Here is a 27,418-nt window from a genome sequence, read left to right as displayed (position 1 = left end):
TAGAAAAAATTAGGTAGGTCCTAGGTACTAGTCATCACACTCCTCATCAATCTAGGGCGTTTATCAGACAATTAAATAAAAGCGTTGGGCGCGTGAAATTTCTAAAAATGTGAGGCGTAGCATAACCTGATAAGGTTCAGTTGGTCTTATATATGACTATCAATAGAAATTTGACGCGTCCAACGCTTTTATTTAATTGTCTGATCAACGGCCTAGATTGATGAGGAGAGTGATGACTAGTACCTAGGACCTACCTTACCTAATTATTTTCTAGCTTTTAGTATTACTATTACTTTATGTAAGTATTGTTTTCAATAAAACCGTTTAACTTAAAAATTTTTTTTTAATTATTTTATTTTTAAGTTTTTAGTCTTTATTTAATTGCCTATTATTTCTTATTCTATTTAGTTCATTTAGTGACTCATTATTACAAGGACTCTTATATATATAAGTTCTCAATACATAATTCTTCCAAAGACTTTACTCGACTCTGCGCCACGTATGCTTGTCCCTCCTCCAACTCCAAAATATTTTGATGTCACTTCTACCGGACTGTATGTAATATTTGTTATGAGCCAAATCGGACATCATAGGTCGCTTTCTATTCATGTATGTATTATGTGTTCCACATATGAGCCAAATCAGACCACAAATACGATTTTTTTGAATATCTCGATCCTTGCGCCACCAAGCGTCGCTTTTTTTTCATATGCCGTTTTCTATTCATGTTTGTATTATGTGTTCCAAATATGAGCCAAATCGGACCACAAATACGATTTTTGTGAATATCTCGATCCTTGCGCCACCTAGCGGCGATTTTTTCATAGGTCACTTTCTATTCTTGTATGTATTATGTGTTCCAAATATGAGCCAAATCGGACCAAAAATACGATTTTTGTGAATATCTGGATCCTTGCGCCACCTAGCGGAGATTTTTTTCTTATTATTGCATTGTCATCGGGTTATGAACTATATTCCAAGTTTCAACCTTGTAGCTTATCGGGAAGTTACTTAAATTTCAATTACAAAATTCGTGCCAGCCATCCAACCAACCAGCCTGTCAAGTCAAGCTAAATAAAACCGTTTAAAAAGGGATGAAACATGGTGATTGGATTCGTTTTTTGACGCAAAATATAACTTTGGAAAAAACTTTGTAAAATGGGTGTGACACCATATGGTAGGTAAGTAGAAGAAAATGAAAATGTTCTGCAGAGCGAAATCAAAAGCGCTTGGAATCATGGCAGGAATACTGTTCGTCGTATTACATATATAAATAAATTAGCGGAACCCGACAGATGATGTTCTGGGTCACCCTGGTCCACGTTTTGGTCGATATCTCGAAAACGCCTTCACATATACAACTAAGGGCCACACCCTTTTAAAACCCTCATTAATACCTTTAATTTGATACCCATATCGTACAAACACATTATAGAGTCACCCCTGGTCCACATTTATGGCGATATCTCGAAAAGGCGTCCACCTAGAGAACTATGGCCCACTCCCTTCTAAAATACTCTTTAATACCTTCCATTTGATACCCATGTCATACAAATACATTCCAGGGTTACCCTTCATTTTCCTACATGGTGATTTTCCCTTATTTTGTCTCCAAGGCTCTCATCTGAGTATGTAATGTTCGGTTACACCCGAACTTAGCCTTCCTTACTTGTTTTTAAATCGATTTGATGTTGCAAAAAAGACAGTATATAAGTTTGAAGTTGTTCCCATCAAATTAAAGTAAGTAGTTAAGATTTAAAAAAAAGTATGCTTTAATGTATCTTTTACTGCAAAGAAACATATATGAATGAAATATAGAATTTTTTAACTTTCTGGAGTAACAAAAAAAAACTCCATCATTAAATCAAACGAACATACATAAGTGTAGTTTAAGTCATACAAAGGAATGCAAAAGATTGCGGGATACATTCCTCCTAATCCTGCAGTCCGATAAATGTAATCCATGGAATAACAAGTAAGGACGGGACAGTCTTCGGCTGTGCCGAAGACTTCATACCTTTCATGAATGGAGGTGAACAATTATCATATCCCATTCGTTATATCAAAATAATCGGCTGTATAACATTTAAAGTATACAGAGAAGAGATGTACTTAAGCGACATTTAAGATAAATACAATGTAAAAAAATAGGCAGGTACTTTAAGTGAGGCTACAAAGTTTCTCGTTTTTTGTAGTCTGCATGAGATAGATAAAACCATGAATCACTTATCTGAACAATATATGACGTATACGTAAATATTTGATGAAATTTTCAGGTTCTAGCCGTTAAAAAACGGGCAGAAATACCGGTTTATATGGGGTATATACTATATTTACGACCGATCTCTATGATTTTTTCAGTATATGTATGTTGCATATGTAAGCATTGGGTAAAATTTGAAGCTTGTAGCTGTTAAAATGGGGCAGAAATTACGAAAAGCTTCTTATATGAACAATCGGTTGTGGGGGACATATGCTATATATACGACCGATTTCATCTATTTTTTTAGGCAGCAATATGTGCTATATACCAATCTCGGACAACCAAATATACATGCTCAACAAATTTTATCAATATATCTTAAAAATTTAGGGACTAGATTGCGTTCAAACAGACAGACGGACAGACATACAGACGGACACACAGTGTATTACTTTCATGTTCTAGAAAATATTAATTAAAAAAGTATATCATTGAATTTCAAAAATTCTTTGCATAATTAAGCGAAAAAATAAAAAAATTAGGAAAGTTGAATCGACTAACGGAGCTTTATTTGGAAGCATATCAATTGGGAAAAAGTTTTAACTCGACTTTTTGCCCTTGAATGTGAAAGTTTAAAATGCTGGCATGTGAGTTATACTTCAATTGCTAAAATGTAATATTGTGTTTAATTTCTGAGGTATGCTAATTTCAGTAAATATACATTTTTGCGATTTTAATTGAACAGGAATTAGTTGTTCATGTAATAGTGGGATAATGTTAAATTAAGTAAAATTTTTGAAATTTTGTGACTTCATAAGACCAGCAATCTCGTTATCCGCCTTTATCCGCTCTAATTTTTATCTAAACTTATTTGCTACTATTCGTATAACAAAAATAGTACAACTTTACCTGCAGGAAAATGCAGGTTTTCTTATAATATTTTGTTTTCAGGAAATATGGAAATTTCAAGGGACGAACTTTTCGATTCGGTATAAGCAAAATAACGCAAAAGAAAGAATGACAGATCAAAGTTGACTCCAATAAAAAAAGCAGTTTCAAAATTTGTGAGTGGAAAAGTTGCAGACGCATTTTAAAAGAAGATGTGATGACCAGTGATATCTTTTTCGGAGGCTAGTCATCAGTCCAAAAGGAAAAAGTTATCACTTTTGATAAGAAACTATTCAAAAGAAGAGTTGGCTTTTGCAACTGCGTCTAGCTTGAGGTTATCAGGTCAGCGGTATGCAGCATTAATGGTAGAAACCATCACAATAAATTCAGATGCAACAAAAATATAACATGCCCTTACTCGTCCAGCATCAGTATTAGTTAAATATACTCCAGAAGAGGCAGTAGCTCTATACATAAATCGAAAGTTTACAGTTAAAATTTATTTAGAAATACGATCTGGGGCTAAACAAAGACATGCTGACATTTACCCATCATATGAATTCCTTAGAAAAGAAAAAATCCAAAGGAATCCATTCTTATAACTGATCTGTCAGCGGAAGTCCACCTGCAAGCGTTGATGGACAAAACTCTTGAAGGAACGGAAAAAAAGATTGTCGAAAAGAGAAAAAAAGATTTAAAGAATTCAAGGGGTTATTAGTAGATCTTCCAAAACAAGGCTTTGGGACGACCAATGATAGCAACACAGCCAGTTGTTTTTTCCCATGCCCTTCAAATGCTGCGGAAATAACGGGAGTTTACGAAAATTTAATTAAGCTATTTTCTTTCAAACTATGTCATGTGGATTCGGCGTTGATTCCGAAGCATTTCGAAACTATGCCATTTTGACCACAAAAATGTTTGTAGATTTGTACCCATGGTATTACATGCCATCGAGCATTCACAAAATTTTGATTCATGGGGCAGACATTATTAATAAAGCAGTACTTCCAACAGGAAAGCTCTCAGAGGAAGCACTGGAGAGTAGAAATAAACATTTTAAGAGCTACAGGCGAAATATTACAAGAAAGATGTCTGGTAAATATACATGGAAGATTTATTCAATATATTATTTTTGTCGTCCGATCCCGTAACATACTCTATTTAAGAAAATAACTCGAATTAATTTAAGGAAAATGAGGCATTCGACAAAAAAGTACTTAACCTATTGTCAAACCCAGAGGCGAATTTTGATCAAAGCTCCGACATCTCAGACCTAGATTAAGAGTTCGACTCCAGTTTCAGCTTAGATTTTTTATCGACTTAGATTTTTTTGATTTTGATTACATTTATTTAAGTTTATTGCAATTACTTATTACTGCGTACAAAAATATGCTCTTCTTCACGATTATACGTTTTCTCTAATGAATTTTTCTAACTTTGATATAACCTTTCTTGATTTAAATTTATTTAGCTCATTTAAAACTTAAAAAGTGGTGAAATAATAATAAATGTTTACAAATAATATATTTACTTTTATGTAAAGGCCTTAAAGGCCTGTTGGTGAGTAGAGCTAGAAAAATTAATTATTTATTCCAATCGTGACTTTATATCAGCTAGGTTGATGATATATCACACTGTGGGACATGGCTAAATCAACTCAGCTCTTCATATTGATTAATTCGGTATACTTATTGCTGGGTCTATCTCTTCTTCTTTAAGGAATTACAATTTTTAGATTCGTGACAAACTTAATATACCATTTCATTTTCATGAAAGATTTAAAAAATGAATAATAAGTCCAGAGTGCAAAAAGGAATAAAACAAAATTTTCTTATTCATTAATCCGGACTAACAAAAAGTATGGCAATCTTCTGCGCTGCACTCAAAGAAATAATAATTCCAAACAGAATGCACTCCTTAACAACTCTGATTTGTAACTAACAATCTTTAAACATACTTCATTCAAATTTACTTACTTTGTAAAAAGTCCAGATGTGTGTTGATAACAGCTGCTGGATTTGTGGCATTAAATCGAGCACTCCATAGTGGATCACCATCGACGGCTTGCCCCACGTGCACCGTCATTTGGGTGCCAAAGCCGCCATCTTTAGTTAATATACGTGCAGTATTCATTATAAGCAAATCAGTGTCTGTAAAAGAAGAATCCAATGAAAAATGCCGCGAAAAGTGTTTTAAAATAAAAAGGTGCTGAAGTTGGCTGAAACTAAATCAATTACGTTTCCAATTCCTTTCGAAAGTACTTGGACTGAAATTACATTTTTAAAAATAGTTTTTTTTTTTTTCAATTGCAAAAAAAGTACATGCATTCGCACCTAAGATACAAATATAGAGAGGTAGTTCCACTTATTTGTCTTAACCACAATCATACATCATACTTTCTTTTCCAATATTAAACCTTAGGTCATTGTCAAGACAGGCAGCTTCTTACTAGTGTGAGAGCTTAGCCGAACTCCACAGTGCCCTACTCTGTAGCTGAGCGGCTTGTTTTTGTAGCAATAGAGACACTTACCGGAGCAAGTGGCGCTGCTGCCACGAAGGAATTGATAAGCTAAAGGGAGTTAACAAATATACTCCGGTTTGCTCATAAATTCTAAAAGGAGCAAATGCTGCGACTCCGGTTGCCACCAAGAAGATCAACGCAGCGAGGAAGCAGTTTCCCGGTTCCTGAGTGTTGCGAAAATAGATCGCAGGTCAGAATTTTTCGGGGCGAACCAAATAAATCGCTACCACTCTTCTATTCAGCCGGTACAATGGAGTAAAGTGGATAAAGCTGAACAATATTAGTACCTTCAAATATTTAAAGGGAGTTTTTTCAAATTACCAAAGATAAGGGCTGAATCTCATGTGTGATGAAGTCGGAAGACGCGCTGAACCAGTTGCAGCATGAGAACAGTAATATAGCGCACGGGATTGAAAAGGACTTCGCGTATATCCGTCCCCTTAAAAAACAAGGAGACAGAGTATATGTTTTATGCAGGGTAAAAAGAAGACGTAGTCGCAATGCCAGAAATGTTGTAGGGGGCTAAAAAATCAGTGTTGTGGCGAGTCTTACAGATCAACCTCCAACAAATTAAAGTGGCGTCGAGCGAAATATTCTTAGCTATTGACGGGATTGGGTATGGTTCTAATTACCCTTGGCTTTGATATGAAGGAGAAGTTCCAGAAACATTTTTAAAATTTATTGGTGCAGTTATTATACTCAGCTGAGCAGAGCTCACAGAATATATTAATTTTGTTCGCATAACGGTACTCCGTAACGGCAGACACTAATCGAGATAGATATAGACTTCTATATATCAAAATGATCTGGGCGAAAAAAGAAATTCATTTAGCCATGTCCGTCCGTCTGTCCGTAAACACGATAACTTGAGTAAATTTAGAGGTATCTTAATGAAATTTGGTATGTAAGTTCCTGGGCACTCATCTCAGATCGCTTATTTAAAATGAACGAAATCGGACTATAACCACGACCACTTTTTCGATATCGAAAATTTCTAAAAACCGAAAAAATGCGATAATTCATTACCAAAGACGGATAATGCGATGAAACTTGGTCCACCTACCGATAAGGTTGCTCCCCGAAGGCTTTGGGGAGTGTTATCAATGTGATGGTTCTTTGCCGGATACAGATCCGGTACGCTCCGGTAACACAGCTCCATTATGGTGCTAGCCCGACCATCTCGGGAACGATTTATATATTGCGCTGGAAACCTGAAAAGGTTGCGCTACACAACCCCTTGAATCTGGTATTTTAGTCGCCGCTTACGACAGGCATACCTACCGCGGGTATATTCTAACCCACATCGATACCCATATCGTACAAACACATTTTGAAGTCATGGTGATTTCTCGAAAAGGCATCCACCTATAGAACTATGGCCCACTCCCTTTTAAAATACTCTTAATACCTTCCATTTGATGTCATACAAACACATTCCAGGGTTACACTACGTGGTGATGTTCCCTTATTTTGTCTCAAAAGCTCTCAGCTGAGTATATAATGTTCGGTTACACCCGAACTTAGCCTTCCTTACTTGTTTTTTATTTTATTTAATCAACAAAAAAGGTGTATTTAAAAAAAGTTTTCGATTTTATTGATATTTTTGGAGAAACTCCTTAACCCTCCGATGAGTGACAGTTCTGAACTTCACGGCCGTGTGAAAAGTTCCCTCCCTTTTTTTGTAAATCATGTTTTTTTCGTAAAAAATTTTTTTTTAATTTTTTTTTTGTTTTTATTGTTTATAACTAAATTCTACATACAAAAATAATTTTTTAAATTTTTTTATTTTTTTTTTGCTTGAATTTTCTTAAGACTATTATAAAAAAGTTTAAAAATTATTGTTGTTGAGCGTGTACTTCTTGTCCCCCGCCTTATGCGCAAGTGTTGCAGCGATGTAAAAGTGTGCTATGTTCTCCGCAAACAGAGTTGCAGCAGCCGAAGCAGTATGCCCGCGTTTTCCGCTGCCGCCCGTACTCAGAACGGCAAAGGCGACATGACGGTCTACTTGACCTAGCCGCAAACGACGGTGCATTGCCTTCCATCGGTCTTGGTAATACCTGAAATGAAAAGAAAAATAAAAAACAAATAAATATATATTCTATTCTTGAATTTGAAGATGTTTTTCTTACCCTGACATCGAATGCTTCCATCGCATTGCGTATCCTTGGATATGAGGTTATATGGTTGTTCAGGGCACGTTCTTCGATATTTGGTGTGGCCAATTGTTTCGTTAGCAGTAACAAGAACGACCGCCGTCTGTCACTACTTTTTATAGGCTTCATTTCGTTGTAAATCGTAAAAGCAGCCAATGCAGCGACGTCCAGCATATTATAAAACATGGCCAACGGCCATCGTTGTGTTGCTCTTTTGCAGCTGTATGTGCCTAGCATTTGATGCATGGTATCAACGCCGAATTTGTTGGCGTTGTAATCTAATATGGCATAGGGCTTCCGATTCTCGGTTTGCGCGTCAACGCGGCAGGTGTAGTGCATTGTGGAGAGCACGTTCACCACTTTATTTTTTTCGGCACGTATGAGCATAACGCTATATCCCCTTCGTTGAACCCAAATAATGTACTATTGATGGTGCCTTTCGGGTTCTTCTTGAACTCCTGTGGAATAAATGTTTTGTTGTAGCGCACTGTACCAACATATGCGGTCTTCCTCCTCATCAAAATACGCGCAAAGTCAAGAGTGGTAAAGAAATTATCCGCGTATATAGTACGGCCAGCATCTAAATATTTATGCACAAGATCCTGCACTACGTTCTGCCCTTGGTTTATCTCCCGTCGTTGGTTTGGCAGTTTTCCAGAATATATCATTCCCTTAACAGGATAATAACTCTGTGAGTCGCATAACCACCATACTTTCAAACCATACTTAGCTGGCTCTGACGGAATATATTGTGTGAAGCGGGTGCGGCCTCTGTAAGGGAACAACTGCTCATCAACTGTTAGTGTTTCTTGAGGAGTGTAAGCTGCTGCCAAGTTATATTGCAACATTTGCCAAATATCGTCAATAGCCGCAGTTTTGCTGTTGATGACTCGCTGTTGTCGAGTATTTCCATTGTCGAATCGAATAAATTGCTCTATATACATGAAGCGATCGTACGACAACGCAGCTTTGTATATTGGGCAACGCGTCGCGCCCCATAATTCCATAGCTGGTTCATTGTTTGTTCTTGTGAGTCCAGCATACAAAAGAATAGCTACAAAGGCGTCAAACTCTTTCACTGTCACTGGCTTCCACTCCTTTTTCTTCGTGGGATTCGCCAAATTCCATGCAGCTGTAACCTCCCTGCCTTTACGATTTGTTTCACGTAGCACTAAGTGTATTATTTCCTGTGTCATGATTGAACGTATTATTGTATAGGGGTCGTGTATATTTCCTGTTGGTCCTGTTTTCTTCCTTGTGAAGTTGACCACATTATGATTACGAGTGCGTGATGTTGGTGGTGCTTTTTTACTCCATTGGGTGCCATCTTTACCAATATAGTAACTTTCATTCCTTTTCTGTCCATCATTTTCTTCCTCTGCATCATCGTCGTCATCAGTGTCTTCATTTAGCTCGACGTATCCTTCAGTTTCGGCATCTGACTCTTCAGCAGGTTGGTATGTGCGATTTTCAACATCCTCAACTTCATAATTATCAATTGCAGCAATATCAATTTCTTCATCCATGTCTTCGTCCATAAAATCAGCACATCTACTATCAACTGCACGCCTTTCATCCGCAGTTATTTGCTGGTAACGTCTACTACGCCGTACAACCATTTCAGCAACGTCCAAATTACTTGCATCTGCCATATTTACATTTTTGTTTCTATCACACACGATTTTACTCTTCGCTGTCTAAACTTTGACTGGTTTGGTTTACGAAACTACAACTTCTTTTATACTCTTTCGTACGTCTACCTGAACTCAAAGACATTAGGGATGATGATAAAAACAAAAAATTATAAGAACTGGTTTATTGCTAGTAGTATAAAATTAGAATATTGTGCCTTTCCTTGAAAGCAATAAAGTTCATGTCTTCGAATTTTTTGTGGTTGTAGTGGCCGAAGTAGGAGTAATTTCAGTTTGAAAAGCCAAGCAGGTCCCTAGGGACCTTCTCACTCATCGGAGGGTTAACAGTGATTTTCACGGTTGTTTCCCCAGTGAGGAGATCATATACTGAGAAGCACTTTTCTCCTAAAAGGAGACCTAGGGTTTGGTTTAATTTTTTGATGCCGTATTTTAGTTGCATTTAACCAATTCACACTTGTTAACACCTTTGCAAATATTTTCCCTTATAACATTGATGGTTAAATAAATATTTAAAAATTTTTAAAAAAATTATTTTGTTTAGGAGTTAGTGTTAGTTGTCAGAGATACAATTTTTCAAACAACTAACACAGTGAAACTACGTCAAAGTGGAACTAACTTGTTTTGTTAAATATGTGCAGTGTTGCTCAAAATTGTGTATATTGAGGTGCAAACACAAAACATTTACAAAATTGTATGTGCACTGAAACTTTTCTTTTGTTTGAAATACAAATGAATACACACATTTTGATTATTTGAGGTCGGAAAATGTTAAGGCTCAAATACATTCCACTTTTGCTTCGTTTTGGCAGCTACGTTGCGGCAAGAGCTGACTTTGAACACACCCGTCTTGATGGGTATGTTCTCAACTCACCGGCACCGCAACGGGAACGCCAAAATAACGAAATAAGAATTCAAAAACTTACATTTCGCTGGAATTGTCACTGCATTTGGTTTTAGCCTTTTAATTTTGCTCGAATTGATTTTTTTTAATTCAATTAGTTTTAGAAAAATTTTATTTATATCTTTAACGAATGTAAAAATTTGTTATTTACTTTTTCCGATAGACAAAAATCAAGATTTGAGTTTTCCCTTTGCATTTGATGTGGCAGGAAAACTTTCCACGTGCGTTCTTTTAGAATGATGCCAGCGACAAAACGACGCAAAAGTCAAATGTGTTTGGGCCTTTAAAGATTTGGTTTCAATTTACCAAATTGTTTTTTTTTTTCTAAAGCTTCACAATTTTTCCTGCTCGCTTATACCTACACATATGACACAACTTTAAATGCTCTTTTAATTATACTCAGTTGAGCAGAGCTCACAGAGTATATTAAGTTTGATTGGATAACGGTTGGTTGTACATATATAAAGGAATCGAGATAGATATAGACTTCCATATATCAAAATAATCAGGATCCAGAAAAAATTTGATTGAGCCATGTCCGTCCGTCCGTCCGTCCGTCCGTTAACACGATAACTTGAGTAAATTTTGAGGTATCTTGATGAAATTTGGTATGTAGGTTCCTGAGCACTCATCTCAGATCGCTATTTAAAATGAACGATATCGGACTGTAACCACGCCCACTTTTTCGATATCGAAAATTTCGAAAAACCGAAAAAATGCGATAATTCATTGCCAAAGGCGGTTAAAGCGATGAAACTTTGTAGATGGGTTGACGTTATGACGCAGAATAGAAAATTAGTAAGATTTTGGACAATGGGCGTGGCACCGCCCACTTTTACAAGAAGGTAATTTAAAAGTTTTGCAAGCTGTAATTTGGCAGTCGTTGAAGATATCATGATGAAATTTGGCAGGAACGTTACTACTATATATGTGCTAAATAAAAATTAGCAAAATTGGATGAAGAACACGCCCACTTTTTAAAAAAAAATTTTTTTTAATTCAAATTTTAACAAAAAATTTAATATCTTTACTGTATATAAGTAAATTAAGTCAAAATTCAACTCCAGTAATGATATGATGCAACAAAATACAAAAATAAAAGAAAATTTCAAAATGGGCGTGGCTCCGCCCATTTTCATTTAGTGTGTCTAGAATACTTTTAATGCCATAAGTCGAACAAAAATTTACCAATCCTTTTGAAATTTGGTGGGAGCATAGATTCTATGACGTTAACTGTTCTCTGTGAAAATGGGCGAAATCGGTGGAAGCCACGCCCAGTTTTTATACACAGTCCACCGTCTGTCCTTCCGCTCGGCCATTAGCACAATAACTTGAGCAAAAACCGATATATCTTTACTAAACTTAGCCCACGTACTTATCTGAACTCACTTTATCTTGGTATAAAAAATGGCCGAAATCCGACCATAACCACGCCCACTTTATCGATATCGAAAATTACGAAAAATTAAAAAAATCCCATAATTCTTTACCAAATACGAAAAAAGGGATGAAACATGGTAACTGGATTGGTTTATTGACGCAAAATATAACTTTGGAAAAAACATTGTAAAATGGGTGTGACATCTACCATATTAAGTAGAAGAAAATGAAAAAGTTCTACAAGGCGAAATCAACAGCCCTTGGAATCTTGGCAGGAATACTGTTAGTGTTATTGAATATATAAATAAATTAGCAGTACCCGACAGATGATTTTCTGGATCACCTGATCCACATTTGGTCGATATCGCGAGAACGCCTTCACATATACATCTATGGGCCACTCGCTTTTAAAACCCTCATCAATACCTTTAATTTGTTATCCATATCGTACAAACACATTCTAGAGTCAACCCTGGTCCACCCTAATGGCGATATCTCGAAAAGGCGTGCACCTATAGACCTAATGCCCACTCCCTCTTAAAATGCTCAGTAACACCTTTCGTTTGATACCCATATCGTAAAAACATTCTAGAGTCACCCCTGGCCCACCCTAATGGCGATATCTCGAAAAGGCGTCCACCTATAGACCTAATGTCCACTCCCTCTTAAAATGCTCAGTAACACCTTTCCTTTGATACCCATATCGTACAAACATTCTAGAGTCACCCCTGGCCCACCCTAATGGCTATATCTCGAAAAGGCGTCCACCTATAGACCTAATGCCCACTCCCTCTTAAAATGCTCAGTAACACCTTTCGTTTGATACCCATATCGTACAAACATTCTAGAGTCACCCCTGGCCCACCCTAATGGCGATATCTCGAAAAGGCGTCCACCTATAGACCTAATGCCCACTCCCTCTTAAAATGCTCAGTAACACCTTTCGTTTGATACCCATATCGTACAAACATTCTAGAGTCACCCTTGGTCAACCTTTATGGCGATATCTCGAAAAGGCGTCCACCTATAGAACTGAGGATTACTCCCTTTTAAAATACTCATTACCACCTTTCATTTGATACCCATATCGTACAAACACATTCTAGAGTCACCCTGGCCCACCCTAATGGCGATATCTCAAAAAGGCGCCCACCTATAGACCTAATGCCCACTTTCTCTTAAAATGGTCAGTAACACCTTTCGTTTGATACCCATATCGTACAAACATTATAGAGTCACCCCTGGCCCACCCTAATGGCGATATCTCGAAAAGGCGTCCACCTATAGACCTAGCGCCCACTCCCTCTTAAAATGCTCAGTAACACCTTTCGTTTGATACCCATATCGTAAAAACATTTTAGAGTCACCCTTGGTCCACCTATATGGCGATATCTCAAAAAGGCGTCCACCTATAGAACTAAGGATTGCTCCCTTTTAAAATACTCATTACCACCTTTCATTTGATACCCATATCGTACAAACACATTCCAGAGTCACCCCTGGCGCATCCTAATGGCGATATCTCGAAAAGGCGTCCACCTATGGACCTAATGCCCACTCCCTCTTAAAATGCTCAGTAACACCTTTCGTTTGATACCCATATCGTACAAACACATTCTAGAGTCACCCCTGGCCCACCCTAATGGCGACATTTCGAAAAGGCGTCCACCTATTGACCTAATGCCCACTCCCTCTTAAAACGCTCAGTAACACCTTTCATTTGATTCCCATATCGTACAACTAGAGACACCCCTGGTCCACCTTTATGGCGATATCTCGAAACGGCGTCCACCTAGGGAACTAAGGATCACTCCTTTTCAAAATACTCATTAACAGCTTTCATTTGATACCCATATCGTACAAACATATTCTAGAGTCACCCCTGGTCCACCTTTATGGGGATTTCTCGAAAAGGCGTTCACTTATAGAACTAAAGCCCATTCCCTTTTAAAATACTCATTATCACCTTTCATTTGATACCCATATCGTACAAACACATTCTAGAGTCAGCCCTGGTCCACCTTTATGGCGATATCCCTAAATGGCGTCCATCCATAGAACTATGGCCTACTCTCTCTTAAAATACTCTTTAATACCTTCCATTTGATACACATGTCATACAACCACATTCCAGGGTTGCCCTAGGTTCATTTTCCTACATGGTGATTTTCCTTATTTTGTCTCCATAGCTCTCAACTGAGTATGTAATGTTCGGTTACACCCGAACTTAGCCTTCCTTACTTGTTTTTCTGTATTATTTTCCAGCCTCAAAAAAAAAAAATCACTTTTGGTATTTAATTTTTTTTACATTGCATGCAATAAAATGAAGGTTGTGGAAAGAGGCAATTGGTTACTTTCTCCAACGACTGAGGAATTTTATTGATAATGCAATGTAATTGTATTTACGGTGCTCTGGAGCTAGATAGTAGACACCTTAGTATACTTGCTTTCTTTTACATAACATACCGAAAAGTTGCTCATACGCCGTGTCAAACGTTTATTTAATAATAAATTAATAAATAAGGGCTGTTTTTTTTTCAAGGGTAAAATTAATACAAAACCAAAAGTCATTTAAATTATTCATACATTCATAATATACAATACATATATACCTACATATTTGACATCCGACTTTCAAAATTATTATACCATTCATAATTTTTGACTTGAGAAGCTCTATATTTCCTTTTAATGTCCTTTCGAACCCCTGAAGTAGTTTTCACATATTTATTCTTGTCTACTAAACTAACTCAGCCTCTGAATTAAGCTGGGATTGCCCTATTGCTTTTAAATGTTTGAAAACATTTATTTGAAGCAATTTTTAATTTACAATTTTTTTTCTATTTAATAATTTGGGAAAAATTTAAACAACGTGACATCAGGACGGACGAGGTGACAGCTATTTCGATTATACCTTGTACATCTCTTCAAAGTCTTTTCTCCTGGGAGTGGGATTTGAGCCCGCACTCCTATGATGTTTGAAGTGTTACAAACGCATTCAGCCACGCCATGCTTTAGTTGTTGTAAAATTTATCCCAATTGTCTTCCTTGCATATTTTATTCTTTTGCACAGTACATACTTTGTATGTAATCATATTGTGACAAATAATAGTGACACTAACAGCCTGATTCTAATGTGGTAACAACTTTCTTCACCACGGCAACTTTCTTCATGTGGTAACTTTTGTACCCTTTTGGTATTCTGCCCACGAAAGTAGCCGGATAATTGTTTACCCACAAAAGTAGGTGGTTACATCGAAATAACCACACAACAGCTGTTGTCTAGAAAAAGGAAAAACTGGAAAATAAAGAATTGTGAGCGCAAATAAGTAAACATAATAGTAAAAAGGTGTTGCCTCTTGCTATACATATTTGTTTCATGTACTTTCACAGTATATATTACAATATAGCTATGTAAAAACGTATGCATGTATGTACATATGTATATACACATCGTCCCGTTTATTCGTTAACATCGTATCTACGAGTGACACATTTTCGATAAAGCCATGGCGGAACCATACACGGTGGCAGTATGGTGACATACCTACAAACATAAATAAAAATTCCATTTACTTCGTTTTTGTAAATTCGATGGACAAATGTCAAAATCGTACTGCGCCGGAAGTTGATGTATCAAATTAAATAAAAAAAAGTTTATATTCAGCTGTCCCATGCTGCCACCTTGTATCGTTCCGCCATGGGGAAAGCGAAGAAAACCAACTTTTAAATTTCACCACCGACACTGGTGAGATTTTAGGTGATGACAGCGTTACCACATTGGCCAGAATCGCGAATAAAACAACTGGTAACGATTTTCGGTTACATAATGTTCTGGGTACTATTTTACCGGTAACGCTAAGAATCGGGCCGTAAGTGATACTCACATCACTAGTCTGATGCTAAGTAAATGAAACCGCAACAACAATAAAACAGGCAGTCACTTGTATCTACATAAACGAATCAATCATTATGTCTACACATATGTACGAACACGCAGCGGAGAGAGATGCACAAACACATACATATATCTTATCTGATATGCTCCCAAAAGTAGGCAATTATCTGTGGAGGTATCACTCACATATAGACGCGCATATGAGAAGCTATAAAGTACATCTGTAGTTAGTTATAGCTGAGACTGTATAGCTAGTAAACGACTAGTAAATTCTAGAAATAGAAGCGCCTAGAAGTATGCGAACGAGAAATCACAGAGTATAAAAGGAGGTAAAGCTGAGAATCAGTATTCAGTTTGATTTAAGCACGCTATCTGTTGAGCAGTAGAAGTGTTATTTAATAAAGGCCATTTTGCATTATTGAATAGTGGAGTTATTTATTCAACAGTTTAGTGATTCGAACGTTAGTAGAAGGTTGCAAATGAGCGGAATTGCCCAAAATCCGTAACAATTGGTGTCAGAAGAGGAATTGTTGAATAAATTCCGAAGATTGGGAATACAACTTGGACATGGCAAAGTTGAGTGAATTGACGATCCAGCAACTGAAGGAGGAGTTGGAGGCCCGTGGATTGGCTACTACTGGCAATAAATCTCAGCTACAAAGACGACTAAGTGTAGCTATGTTATTTGAAGAATTCAATGCTGGCGAGTATGTCTTTCATTCTGATAGCGACAAGACAACAACAAAAATGAAAGAAAAAAACGAAACACCGCAGACAGTGACGAGCACAGACTTTAACATGATATTGGCTGCAATATCTGCACAAACATCGACAATGGCATCTCAGCTGGAGTCGCAGGAGGCACGCATTTCAGAAATGTCGTCACAAATGTCATCTCAATTGGAAGAACAGAAGACATATATGTCATCTCCTGGAAGCGCAAGAGGCACGTATATCTGAAATGTCGACACAAATTTCGGAACAGGTATCTTAGCAGCTCTTTGCGAAACTGGAAGAGTAGGATGCAAAAATTTTACAACTCTAGAAAAAAATTGATGCCGAGATAGAAGCGTTGAAAGGTCTTTTGGAGCAGTTACAACTAAATCGCCTAGCAGTTTCAGCGAGCAATCCGAAGGTAAAAAGTCCATCTTTTGACGGCTCTGTTCCTTTCCAGGTATTCAAGCTTCAATTTGAGAAGACGTCAGCAGTGAACAACTGGAATGCTGAAGATAAAGTTGCTGCACTGTTCTTGGCAGCTGAACACTTACAGACTATTCCAGAGTACGAACTGAACAGTTATGAAGCATTTATGGCCGCTGTCGAGAGACGTAGCGCGCATAGAAAACAGATATTTCAAATTGAGTTGCAAAACCGTTACGAAAAAGCGAATGAGACTTTGCAGGAGTTTGCGTCGGATGTTGAAAGATTGGCTCATCTTGCAAATGCGGACGCACGCGTGGAATACACTGAAAGGGTAAAGATTCAGAGCTTTATAAACGGCATATGGGACGTCGAAACGAAGCGAGCCACATACGCGAACCCAAAGCAAACATTTGCTGAAACGGTATCCCATGCACTGACTCAGGAAACACCGTCTCTTTTGAGTAAGCCCGCATACAAAGCTCATCGCGTGGAAGTGGAAAGGCCAGATTGGGTAGACACATTTGTGGAAGCACTAAAGGGATTACAACAGAAAAATGCCGGAGTTATGAAGTGTTTCAAGTACGGTAACCCAAGTCACATTGCACGTCATTGCAGCACCGGGCATGGTAGTTCCAACTTGGCTGGTCGTAAACGAAAGGCTGGAGGAGATAAGCAAGAGCGAGTCAGATGTAAAGATCGAGAACTTGCCCCAGCTATTGAATGTCGTGTGATACCTATCTCGCAAACTGGAAGGAAATCGAGCAGTCTTACCGTCAAAGGAAATGTGGATGACAAGGAGCGTGTATTGACTGTAGATACGGGCGCATCTCATTCTTTAATCCGATCTGATTTGGTCAACAGGAGAGTAAAGCCATTACCTGGAGCAAGATTGCGTACGACTACTGGCGAGTATAACCAAGTCCAGGGAGACGTGTTATGTGAAGTCTTAATTGGGGAGGTCATGGTTCTACACAAATTCGTTGTGGCAGAGATCGTTGATGAAGTCATATTGGGAGTGGATTTCTTAGTTGACTATGACATCAGGATCGATATGCAGAGAAGGATTATGCAGAATAAGAACAGGGATGTGCCACTTAACTTTAGTTTTGAGCAAGTGTTCAGCAGTAAGCGAGTGCTGGTAAAAGGGATTCGACAAAAACCACAAAAGTCAAAGGCAGCAGATCGGGCAAGTGTTGATGGAACGAATGGGCCAAACAAATCAAAACCGAAGGTACCTGCGAGAAAAACACAGGCATTGACAAACCCTAATGGACGCGCTAAAATGACTGAAAGAATTTTCCAGAAAGAATGCAAGGGTGGTTTTAAGCCAGCGCGCACTACTGTTGTGAAACGTCAACACGATACTGATTATGCAAAGCCAATTCGTCAAGATCAAACCCTACGAAGTAGTTCCTTGGCGAAACAACAGAGTAGTAGGATGAAGCACAGGTACGACAAGAACAATAATTCGGAAGGTTTCTTGGAGGGAGATTTGGTACTGATATACAACCCTCACCGGCGGAAAGGTGTTCCATACAAATTTTGGTGCAGATGGGAAGGCCCGTGCAGAGTTGTGAAGAGGATCAGTGATGTCATCTACCGCATACAAACTATTGGGAAACCACGAAATAGAAGGATGGTTCATTTGGAGAGGCTACCAGTGGTTAGATCGAGAGATTTGTCTGATCGGGACGATCAGACTTAGGTGGAGGGCAGTGTGACCAATATTAGTGACACTAAGTGATACTCACATCACTAGTCTGATGCTAAGTAAATGAAGCCGCAACAACAATAAAACAGACAGTCACTTGTATCTACATACACGAATCAATCATTATGCCTACACATATGTACGTACACGCAGCGGAGAGAGATGCACAAATACATGCATATATCTTATCTGATATGCTCCCAAAAGTAGGCAGTTATCTGTGAAAGTATCACTCACATATACACGCGCATATGAGAAGCTATAAAGTACATCTGTAGTTAGTTATAGCTGAGACTTTATAGTTGGTAAACGACTAGTAAATTCTAGAAATAGAAGCGCCTAGAAGTATGCGAACGAGAAATCACAGAGTATAAAAGGAGGTAAAGCTGAGAATCAGTATTCAGTTTGATTTAAGCACGCTATCTGTTGAGCAGTAGAAGTGTTATTTAATAAAGACCATTTTGCATTATTGAATAGTGGAGTTATTTATTCAACAGTTTAGTGATTCGAACGTTAGTAGCAGGTTTCAAATAAGCGGAATTTGACAAAATCCGTAACAATATGTTAAAGTTGTGCTTTTTTTTGGCGGTTTCAACGAAACTGGTATTTTTTGCTTTTATTCTATTTATAGAACTACAAAGAATTAACCAATGTTGTATAAATAAAAAAAAATTATAAATTAAAAATTGCTTCAAATAAATGTTTTCTTACATTTAAAAGCAATGACAGCAATCCCCGCTTAATTCATACAAATATACAGCATTAGTTTATTCTTTGTAGTTCTATAAATATAACAAAAACAAACAAGTAAGGAAGGTTAAGTTCGGGTGTAACCGAACATTACATACTCAGTTGAGAGCTATGGTGACAACATAAGGGAAAATAACCATGTAGGAAAATGAACCGAGGGAAACCCTGGAATGTGTTTGTATGACATGTGTATCAAATGAAAGGCATTAAAGAGTATTTTATGAGGGAGTGGGCCATAGTTCTATAGGTGGACGCCATTTAGGAATATAGCCATAAAGGTGGATCAGGGTTGACTCTAGAATGCGTTTGCACGTTATGGGTATCAAATGAAAGGTGTTAATGAGTATTTTAAAAGGGAGTAATCCTTAGTTCCATAGGTGGACGCCGTTTCGAGATATCGCCACAAAGGTGGACCAGGGGTGACCCTAGAATTTGTTTGTACAATATGGGCATCAAACGAATGGTGTTAATGAGTATTTTACAAGGGAGTGGGCCTTAGTTCTATAGGTGGATGCCGTTTCGAAATATCGCCATAAAGGTGGACCAGTGGTGACTCTAGAATGTGTTTGTACGATATGGGTATCAAATTAAAGGTATAAATGAGGGTTTTAAAAGGGAGTGGTGGTTGTTGTATAGGTTGTCGCCTTTTCGAGATATTGCCATAAAGGTGGGCCAGGGGTGACTCTAGAATGCGTTTGTACGATATGGGTATCAAATGAAAGGTGTTAATGGGTATTTTAAAAGGGAGTAATCCTTAGTTCCATAGGTGGACGCCGTTTCGAGATATCGCCATAAAGGTGGACCAGGGGTGACCCTAGAATTTCTTTGTACAATATGGGTATCAAAGGAAAGGTGTTAATGAGTATTTTAAAAGTGAGTAATCCTTAGTTCCATAGGTGGACGCCGTTTCGAGATATCGCCATAAAGGTGGACCAGGGGTGACCCTAGACAACAATAAAACAGACAGTCACTTGTATCTACATACACGAATCAATCATTATGCCTACACATATGTACGTACACGCAGCGGAGAGAGATGCACAAATACATGCATATATCTTATCTGATATGCTCCCAAAAGTAGGCAGTTATCTGTGAAAGTATCACTCACATATACACGCGCATATGAGAAGCTATAAAGTACATCTGTAGTTAGTTATAGCTGAGACTTTATAGTTGGTAAACGACTAGTAAATTCTAGAAATAGAAGCGCCTAGAAGTATGCGAACGAGAAATCACAGAGTATAAAAGGAGGTAAAGCTGAGAATCAGTATTCAGTTTGATTTAAGCACGCTATCTGTTGAGCAGTAGAAGTGTTATTTAATAAAGACCATTTTGCATTATTGAATAGTGGAGTTATTTATTCAACAGTTTAGTGATTCGAACGTTAGTAGCAGGTTTCAAATAAGCGGAATTTGACAAAATCCGTAACAATATGTTAAAGTTGTGCTTTTTTTTGGCGGTTTCAACGAAACTGGTATTTTTTGCTTTTATTCTATTTATAGAACTACAAAGAATTAACCAATGTTGTATAAATAAAAAAAAATTATAAATTAAAAATTGCTTCAAATAAATGTTTTCTTACATTTAAAAGCAATGACAGCAATCCCCGCTTAATTCATACAAATATACAGCATTAGTTTATTCTTTGTAGTTCTATAAATATAACAAAAACAAACAAGTAAGGAAGGTTAAGTTCGGGTGTAACCGAACATTACATACTCAGTTGAGAGCTATGGTGACAACATAAGGGAAAATAACCATGTAGGAAAATGAACCGAGGGAAACCCTGGAATGTGTTTGTATGACATGTGTATCAAATGAAAGGCATTAAAGAGTATTTTATGAGGGAGTGGGCCATAGTTCTATAGGTGGACGCCATTTAGGAATATAGCCATAAAGGTGGATCAGGGTTGACTCTAGAATGCGTTTGCACGTTATGGGTATCAAATGAAAGGTGTTAATGAGTATTTTAAAAGGGAGTAATCCTTAGTTCCATAGGTGGACGCCGTTTCGAGATATCGCCACAAAGGTGGACCAGGGGTGACCCTAGAATTTGTTTGTACAATATGGGCATCAAACGAATGGTGTTAATGAGTATTTTACAAGGGAGTGGGCCTTAGTTCTATAGGTGGATGCCGTTTCGAAATATCGCCATAAAGGTGGACCAGTGGTGACTCTAGAATGTGTTTGTACGATATGGGTATCAAATTAAAGGTATAAATGAGGGTTTTAAAAGGGAGTGGTGGTTGTTGTATAGGTTGTCGCCTTTTCGAGATATTGCCATAAAGGTGGGCCAGGGGTGACTCTAGAATGCGTTTGTACGATATGGGTATCAAATGAAAGGTGTTAATGGGTATTTTAAAAGGGAGTAATCCTTAGTTCCATAGGTGGACGCCGTTTCGAGATATCGCCATAAAGGTGGACCAGGGGTGACCCTAGAATTTCTTTGTACAATATGGGTATCAAAGGAAAGGTGTTAATGAGTATTTTAAAAGTGAGTAATCCTTAGTTCCATAGGTGGACGCCGTTTCGAGATATCGCCATAAAGGTGGACCAGGGGTGACCCTAGAATTTGTTTGTACAATATGGGCATCAAACGAAAGGTGTTAATGAGTATTTTAAAAGAGAGTGGGCCTTAGTTCAATAGGTGGACGCCGTTCCGAAATATCGCCATAAAGGTGGACCAGGGGTGACTCTAGAATGTGTTTGTACGATATGGGTATCAAATTAAAGGTATTAATGAGGGTTTTAAAAGGGAGTGGTGGTTGTTGTATAGGTGGTCGCATTTTCGAGATATCGCCATAAAGGTGGACCAGGGGTGACCCTAGAATTTGTTTGTATAATATGGGTATCAAAAGAAAGGTGTTAATAAGTATTTTAAAAGGGAGTAATCCTTAGTTCCATAGTGGACGCCGTTTCGAGATATCGCCATAAAGGTGGAGCAGGGGTGGCCCTAGAATTTGTTTGTACAATATGAGTATCAAAATAAAGGTGTTAATGAGTATTTTAAAAGGGAGTAATCCATAGTTCCATAGGTGGACGCCGTTTCGAGAAATCGCCATAAAGGTGGGACAGGGGTGACTCTAGAATTCGTTTGTGCAATATGGGTATCAAACGAAAGGAGTTAATGAGTATTTTAAAAGGGAGTGGGCCTTAATTCTATAGGTGGACGCTTTTTCGAGGTATCGCAATAAAGGTGGACCAGGGGTGACTCTAGACTTTGTTTGTACGATATGGGTATCAAATGAAAGGTGCTAATGAGTATTTTTAAAAGGGAGTGGGCCTTCGTTCTATAGGTGTTCGCCTTTTCGAGATATCGCCATAAAGGTGGACCAGGGGTGACTTTAGAATATGTTTGTACGATATGGGTATCAAATGAAAGGTGTTAATGAGTATTTTAAAAGGGCGTGGGGCTTAGTTCTATAGGTGGCCGCCTTTTCGAGATATCGCCATAAAGGTGGACCAGGGGTGACTCTAGAATGAGTTTGTACGATATGGGTATCAAATTAAAGGTATTAATGAGAGTTTTAAAAGGGAGTGGTGTGAAGGCGTTTTCCAGAAATCGACCAAAATGTGGACCAGGGTGACCCAGAACATCATCTGTTGGATACCGCCAATTTATTTATATATGTAATACCTGCCAAGATTTTAAGGGTTTTTTATTTCGCCCTGCAGAACTTTTTCATTTTCTTCTACTTAATATGGTAGGTGTTACAACCATTTTATAAAGTTTTTTCTAAATTTATATTTCGCGTCAATAAAACAATCCAATTACCGTACCATGTTTCATCCCTTTTTTCGTATTTGGTATAGAATTATGGCATTTTTTTCATTTTTCGTAATTTTCGATATCGAAAAAGTGGGCGTGGTCATAGTCGGATTTCGTTCGTTTTTCATACCAAGATAAAGTGAGTTCAAATAAGCACGTGAACTAAGTTCATTAAAGATATGTCGATTTTTGCTCAAGTTATCGTGTTAACGGCCATGCGGAAGGACAGACGGACGACTGTGTATAAAAACTGGGTGTGGCATCAACAGATTTCGCCCATTTTCACAGAAAACAGTTATCGTCATAAAATCTATGCCCCTACCGAATTTCAAAAGGATTGGTTAATTTTTGTTCGACTTATGGCGTTAAAAGTATCCTAGACAAATTAAATGAAAAAGGGCGGAGCCACACCCATTTTGAAAATTTCTTTTATTTTTGTATTTGGTTGCACCATATCATTACTGGAATTGAATTTTGACATAATTTACTTATATACTGTAAAGATATTAAATTTTTTGCTAAAATTTGACTTTCAAAAAATTTTTTTTTTAAAAGTGGGCGTGGTCCTTCTCCGATTTTGCTAATTTTTATTAAGCGTACATATAGTAATAGGAGTAACGTTCCTGCCAAATTTCATCATGATATCTTCAACGACTGCCAAATTACAGCTTGCAGAACTTCTAAATTACCTTCTTTTAAAAGTGGGCGGTGCCACGCCCATTGTCCAAACTTTTACTAATTTTCTATTCTGCGTCATAATTTCAACTCATCTACCAAGTTTCGTCGCTTTAGCTGTCTTTTGTAATGAATTATCGCACTTTTTCGGTTTTTCGAAATTTTCGATATCGAAAAAGTGGGCGTGGTTATAGTCCGATATCGTTCATTTTAAGTGCTCAGGAACCTACATACCAAATTTCATCAAGATACCTCAAAATTTACTCAAGTTATCGTGTTAACGGACGGACGGACGGACGGACGGACGGACATGGCTCAATCAAATTTTTTTTCGATCCTGATTATTTTGATATATGGAAGTCTATATCTATCTCGATTCCTTTATATATGTACAACCAACCGTTATCCAATCAAACTTAATATACTCTGTGAGCTCTGCTCAACTGAGTATAAAAATACCAGTTTCGATGAAACCGCCAACAAAAAGCATAACTTTAGCATATGATTACATACAAAGTACGTACTGTGCAAAAGAATAAAATATGCAGAGAAGACAATTGGGATAAATTTTACAACAACTAAGGCATGACGTGGCTGAATGCGTTTGTAACACTTCAACCATCGTAGGAGTGCGGGTTCAAATCCCACTCCCGGGAGAAAAGGCTTTGAAGGGGTTTAAAAGGCATAAAAAACAGCTGTCGCCTTGTCCGTCCTCATGTCACGTGGTTTAAATCTTTCCCAAATTATTAAATAAAAAAATTACTCTAGCCTCTTCAAAAATGTTTCTCGGTTTACCAAACTATGAACAAATGACTATTTAAATAAGACAACAGAGCTCAAAAGGACATTAAATGAAGTCATTATAAAAACACTATTTGTAAATACATTTTTTATTCTAAACAAGTAAGGAAGGTTAAGTTCGGGTGTAACCGAACATTACATACTCAGTTGAGGGGTATGGTGACAGCATAAGGGAAAATAACCATGTAGGAAAATGAACCGAGGGAAACCCTGGAATGTGCTTGTATGACATGTGTATCAAATGAAAGGCATTAAAGAGTATTTTATGAGGGAGTGGGCCATAGTTCTATAGGTGGACGCCATTTAGGGATATAGCCATAAAGGTGGATCAGGGTTGACTCTAGAATGCGTTTGTACGATATGGGTATCAAATGAAAGGTGTTAATGAGTATTTTAAAAGGGAGTAATCCTTAGTTCCATAGGTGGACGCCGTTTCGAGATATCGCCATAAAGGTGGACCAGGGGTGACCCTAGAATTTGTTTGTACAATATGGGTATCAAAAGAAAGGTGTTAATGAGCATTTTAAAAGGGAGTAATCCTTAGTTCCATAGGTGGACGCCGTTTCGAGATATCGCCATAAAGGTGGACCAGGGGTGACCCTATAATTTCTTTGCACAATATGGGCATCAAACGAAAGGTGTTAATGAGTATTTTAAAAGGGAGTGGGCTTTAGTTCTATAAGTGGACGCCGTTTCGAAATATCGCCATAAAGGTGGACCAGGGGTGACTCTAGAATGTGTTTGTACGATATGGGTATCAAATGAAAGGTGTTAATGAACTTTTCATTTTCTTATACTTAATATGGTAGGTGTCACAACCATTTTATAAAGTTTTTTCTAAAGTTATATTTCGCGTCAATAAAACAATCCAATTACCTTACCATGTTTCATCCCTTTTTTCGTATTTGGTATAGAATTATGGCATTTTTTCATTTTTCGTAATTTTCGATATCGAAAAAGTGGGCGTGGTCATAGTCGGATTTCGTTCATTTTTCATACCAAGATAAAGTGAGTTCAAGTAAGCACGTGAACTAAGTTCATTAAAGATATGTCGATTTTTGCTCAAGTTATCGGGTTAACGGCCATGCGGAAGGACAGACGGACGACTGTGTATAAAAACTGGGCGTGGCATCAACCGATTTCGCCCATTTTCACAGAAAACAGTTAATGTCATAAAATCTATGCCCCTACCAAATTTCAAAAGGATTGGTTCATTTTTGTTCGACTTATGGCGTTAAAAGTATCCTAGACAAATTAAATGAAAAAGGGCGGAGCCACGCCCATTTTGAAATTTTCTTTTATTTTTGTATTTTGTTGCACCATATCATTACTGGAGTTGAATGTTGACATAATTTACTTATATACTGTATATACTGTAAATTTTACTTAAAAAAAATTTTTTTTTTAAAAGTGGGCGTGGTCCTTCTCCGATTTTGCTAATTTTTATTAAGCGTACATATAGTAATAGAGGTAACGTTCCTGCAAAATTTCATAATGATATCTTCAACGACTACCAAATTACAGCTTGCAAAAGTTTTAAATTACCTTCTTTTAAAAGTGGGCGGTGCCACGCCCATTGTCCAAAATTTTAGTAATTTTCTATTCTGCGTCATAAGTTCAACTCATGTACCAAGTTTCGTCGCTGTATCGGTCTTTTGTAATGAATTATCGAACTTTTTCGGTTTTTCGAAATTTTCGATATCGAAAAAGTGGGCGTGGTTATAGTCCGATATCGTTCATTTTAAATAGCGATCTGAGATGAGTGCTCAGGAACCTACATACCAAATTTCATCAAGATACCTTAAAATTTACTCAAGTTATCGTGTTAACGGACGGACGGACGGACGGACGGACGGACGGACATGGCTCAATCAAATTTTTTTTCGATCCTGATTATTTTGATATATGGAAGTCTATATCTATCTCGATTCCTTTATATATGTACAACCAACCGTTATCCAATCAAACTTAATATACTCTGTGAGCTCTGCTCAACTGAGTATAAAAAAAAAAATCATATTTTATTTTGTTTATTTCTTGATTTCTTTATGTTTGGCAAATAATTTCAAACTGCGCAAAAACTAAAAAAGGCTCATGACCGACCAGGGGCCTTATTATGTAACTCGATTCTAAGTTGCTGTTTAAACACAAATATTTTTGTTGCAGGAATTCGTTACTTGAAGAAGAGGGGGTGACGAGGAAAGTGGACGGGCACTCAGTCGCTTTTGCTCGACAACTCGCTTTGCGTTGTCTTTCTTCTTTTCACAAAGTCGCTTCTCTTCAATATTTATTTTTAAATTCCTACTTTTATCGCATTTTAATAATTATTATTCGATATTTATTTCAATTAATGAATATTTGGTGCTTAATTTTTAGATTTTGAATGAATAAAAAAATTATTTAGAAAAAATTTTAACGGAAATGTCAAAGAGTTGCATGAAGAGAGTTACCGCGTGTAAATGGAATGCGCAGCACCAAAAGAGAAATTGCCGTTATTGAGCAACAAAAATATTTGTTTGTAAATTCCGTCTAAAGAAATTACTATCGGATTTGAAAGAAAATGTATGTGATTTGACAGCTTTCGAATAAAAGTTCCATTCGAACCGAATTACAGAATAGGGTCCCAGCAAAGAGAACGGGTATACCTTGTACTGAAAAAATTATATATGTATGTAGCTTCTTAACACTAACTTGACTGAGTGCTCATTCCAAAAATTGACTACCAAATAATCAATCAAAAAACTAAAAGCAAGGCGCGATAACCTCCGAAGAGATTTAAGGCCGCACTTCTCATCCTTTTTGCGTTATCGGTACGGGACCTACATGTTTTACATTAACTTCGAACGTCATCTGCAAGACAGATGAGTTTTCACTGAGAAGCTTTTAATGGCAGAAATGCACTCGGAGTGCTTGCCAAATCACTGCCGAGGGCCACCAAAGGTTTGTGTCTGCGCTTTTCGGTACAACATG

General features: G+C 37.5%; 2 protein-coding genes and 1 long non-coding RNA gene across 6 annotated transcripts in view; 1 reads left to right on the top strand and 2 right to left on the bottom strand.

The window, feature by feature from the left end:
• Positions 1 to 27,418, top strand: part of LOC137241197 (uncharacterized) — a 119,003-nt gene that overhangs the window by 16,196 nt on the left and 75,389 nt on the right. The window lies entirely within an intron of this gene.
• The window catches only part of LOC137241195 (homocysteine S-methyltransferase), a 47,158-nt gene that overhangs the window by 6,775 nt on the left and 12,965 nt on the right, over positions 1 to 27,418 (bottom strand). For all 3 annotated transcript variants that reach the window (XM_067768529.1, XM_067768530.1, XM_067768531.1), the window contains exon 2: positions 5,068 to 5,241. In XM_067768529.1, coding sequence (XP_067624630.1) covers positions 5,068 to 5,224 — 157 coding nt within the window. In that variant the 5' untranslated portion in view covers positions 5,225 to 5,241. The remainder of the gene's footprint in view (positions 1 to 5,067; positions 5,242 to 27,418) is intronic.
• LOC137241194 (piggyBac transposable element-derived protein 4-like) lies at positions 5,257 to 10,712 on the bottom strand. Its single transcript, XM_067768528.1, has 2 exons — positions 7,742 to 10,712; positions 5,257 to 7,669 (listed from the first exon to the last, which is right to left on the bottom strand). The coding sequence occupies exon 1, from the start codon at positions 9,415 to 9,417 to the stop codon at positions 8,119 to 8,121; it is 1,299 nt and encodes a 432-aa protein (XP_067624629.1). The 5' UTR covers positions 9,418 to 10,712; the 3' UTR covers positions 5,257 to 7,669; positions 7,742 to 8,118.

The sequence above is a fragment of the Eurosta solidaginis genome, chromosome 2 (assembly GCF_040869045.1).
Source record: "Eurosta solidaginis isolate ZX-2024a chromosome 2, ASM4086904v1, whole genome shotgun sequence".
In the NCBI taxonomy this organism is placed as follows: Eukaryota; Metazoa; Arthropoda; class Insecta; order Diptera; family Tephritidae; genus Eurosta; species Eurosta solidaginis.
This window is presented reverse-complemented; position numbering and strand designations above follow the sequence as displayed.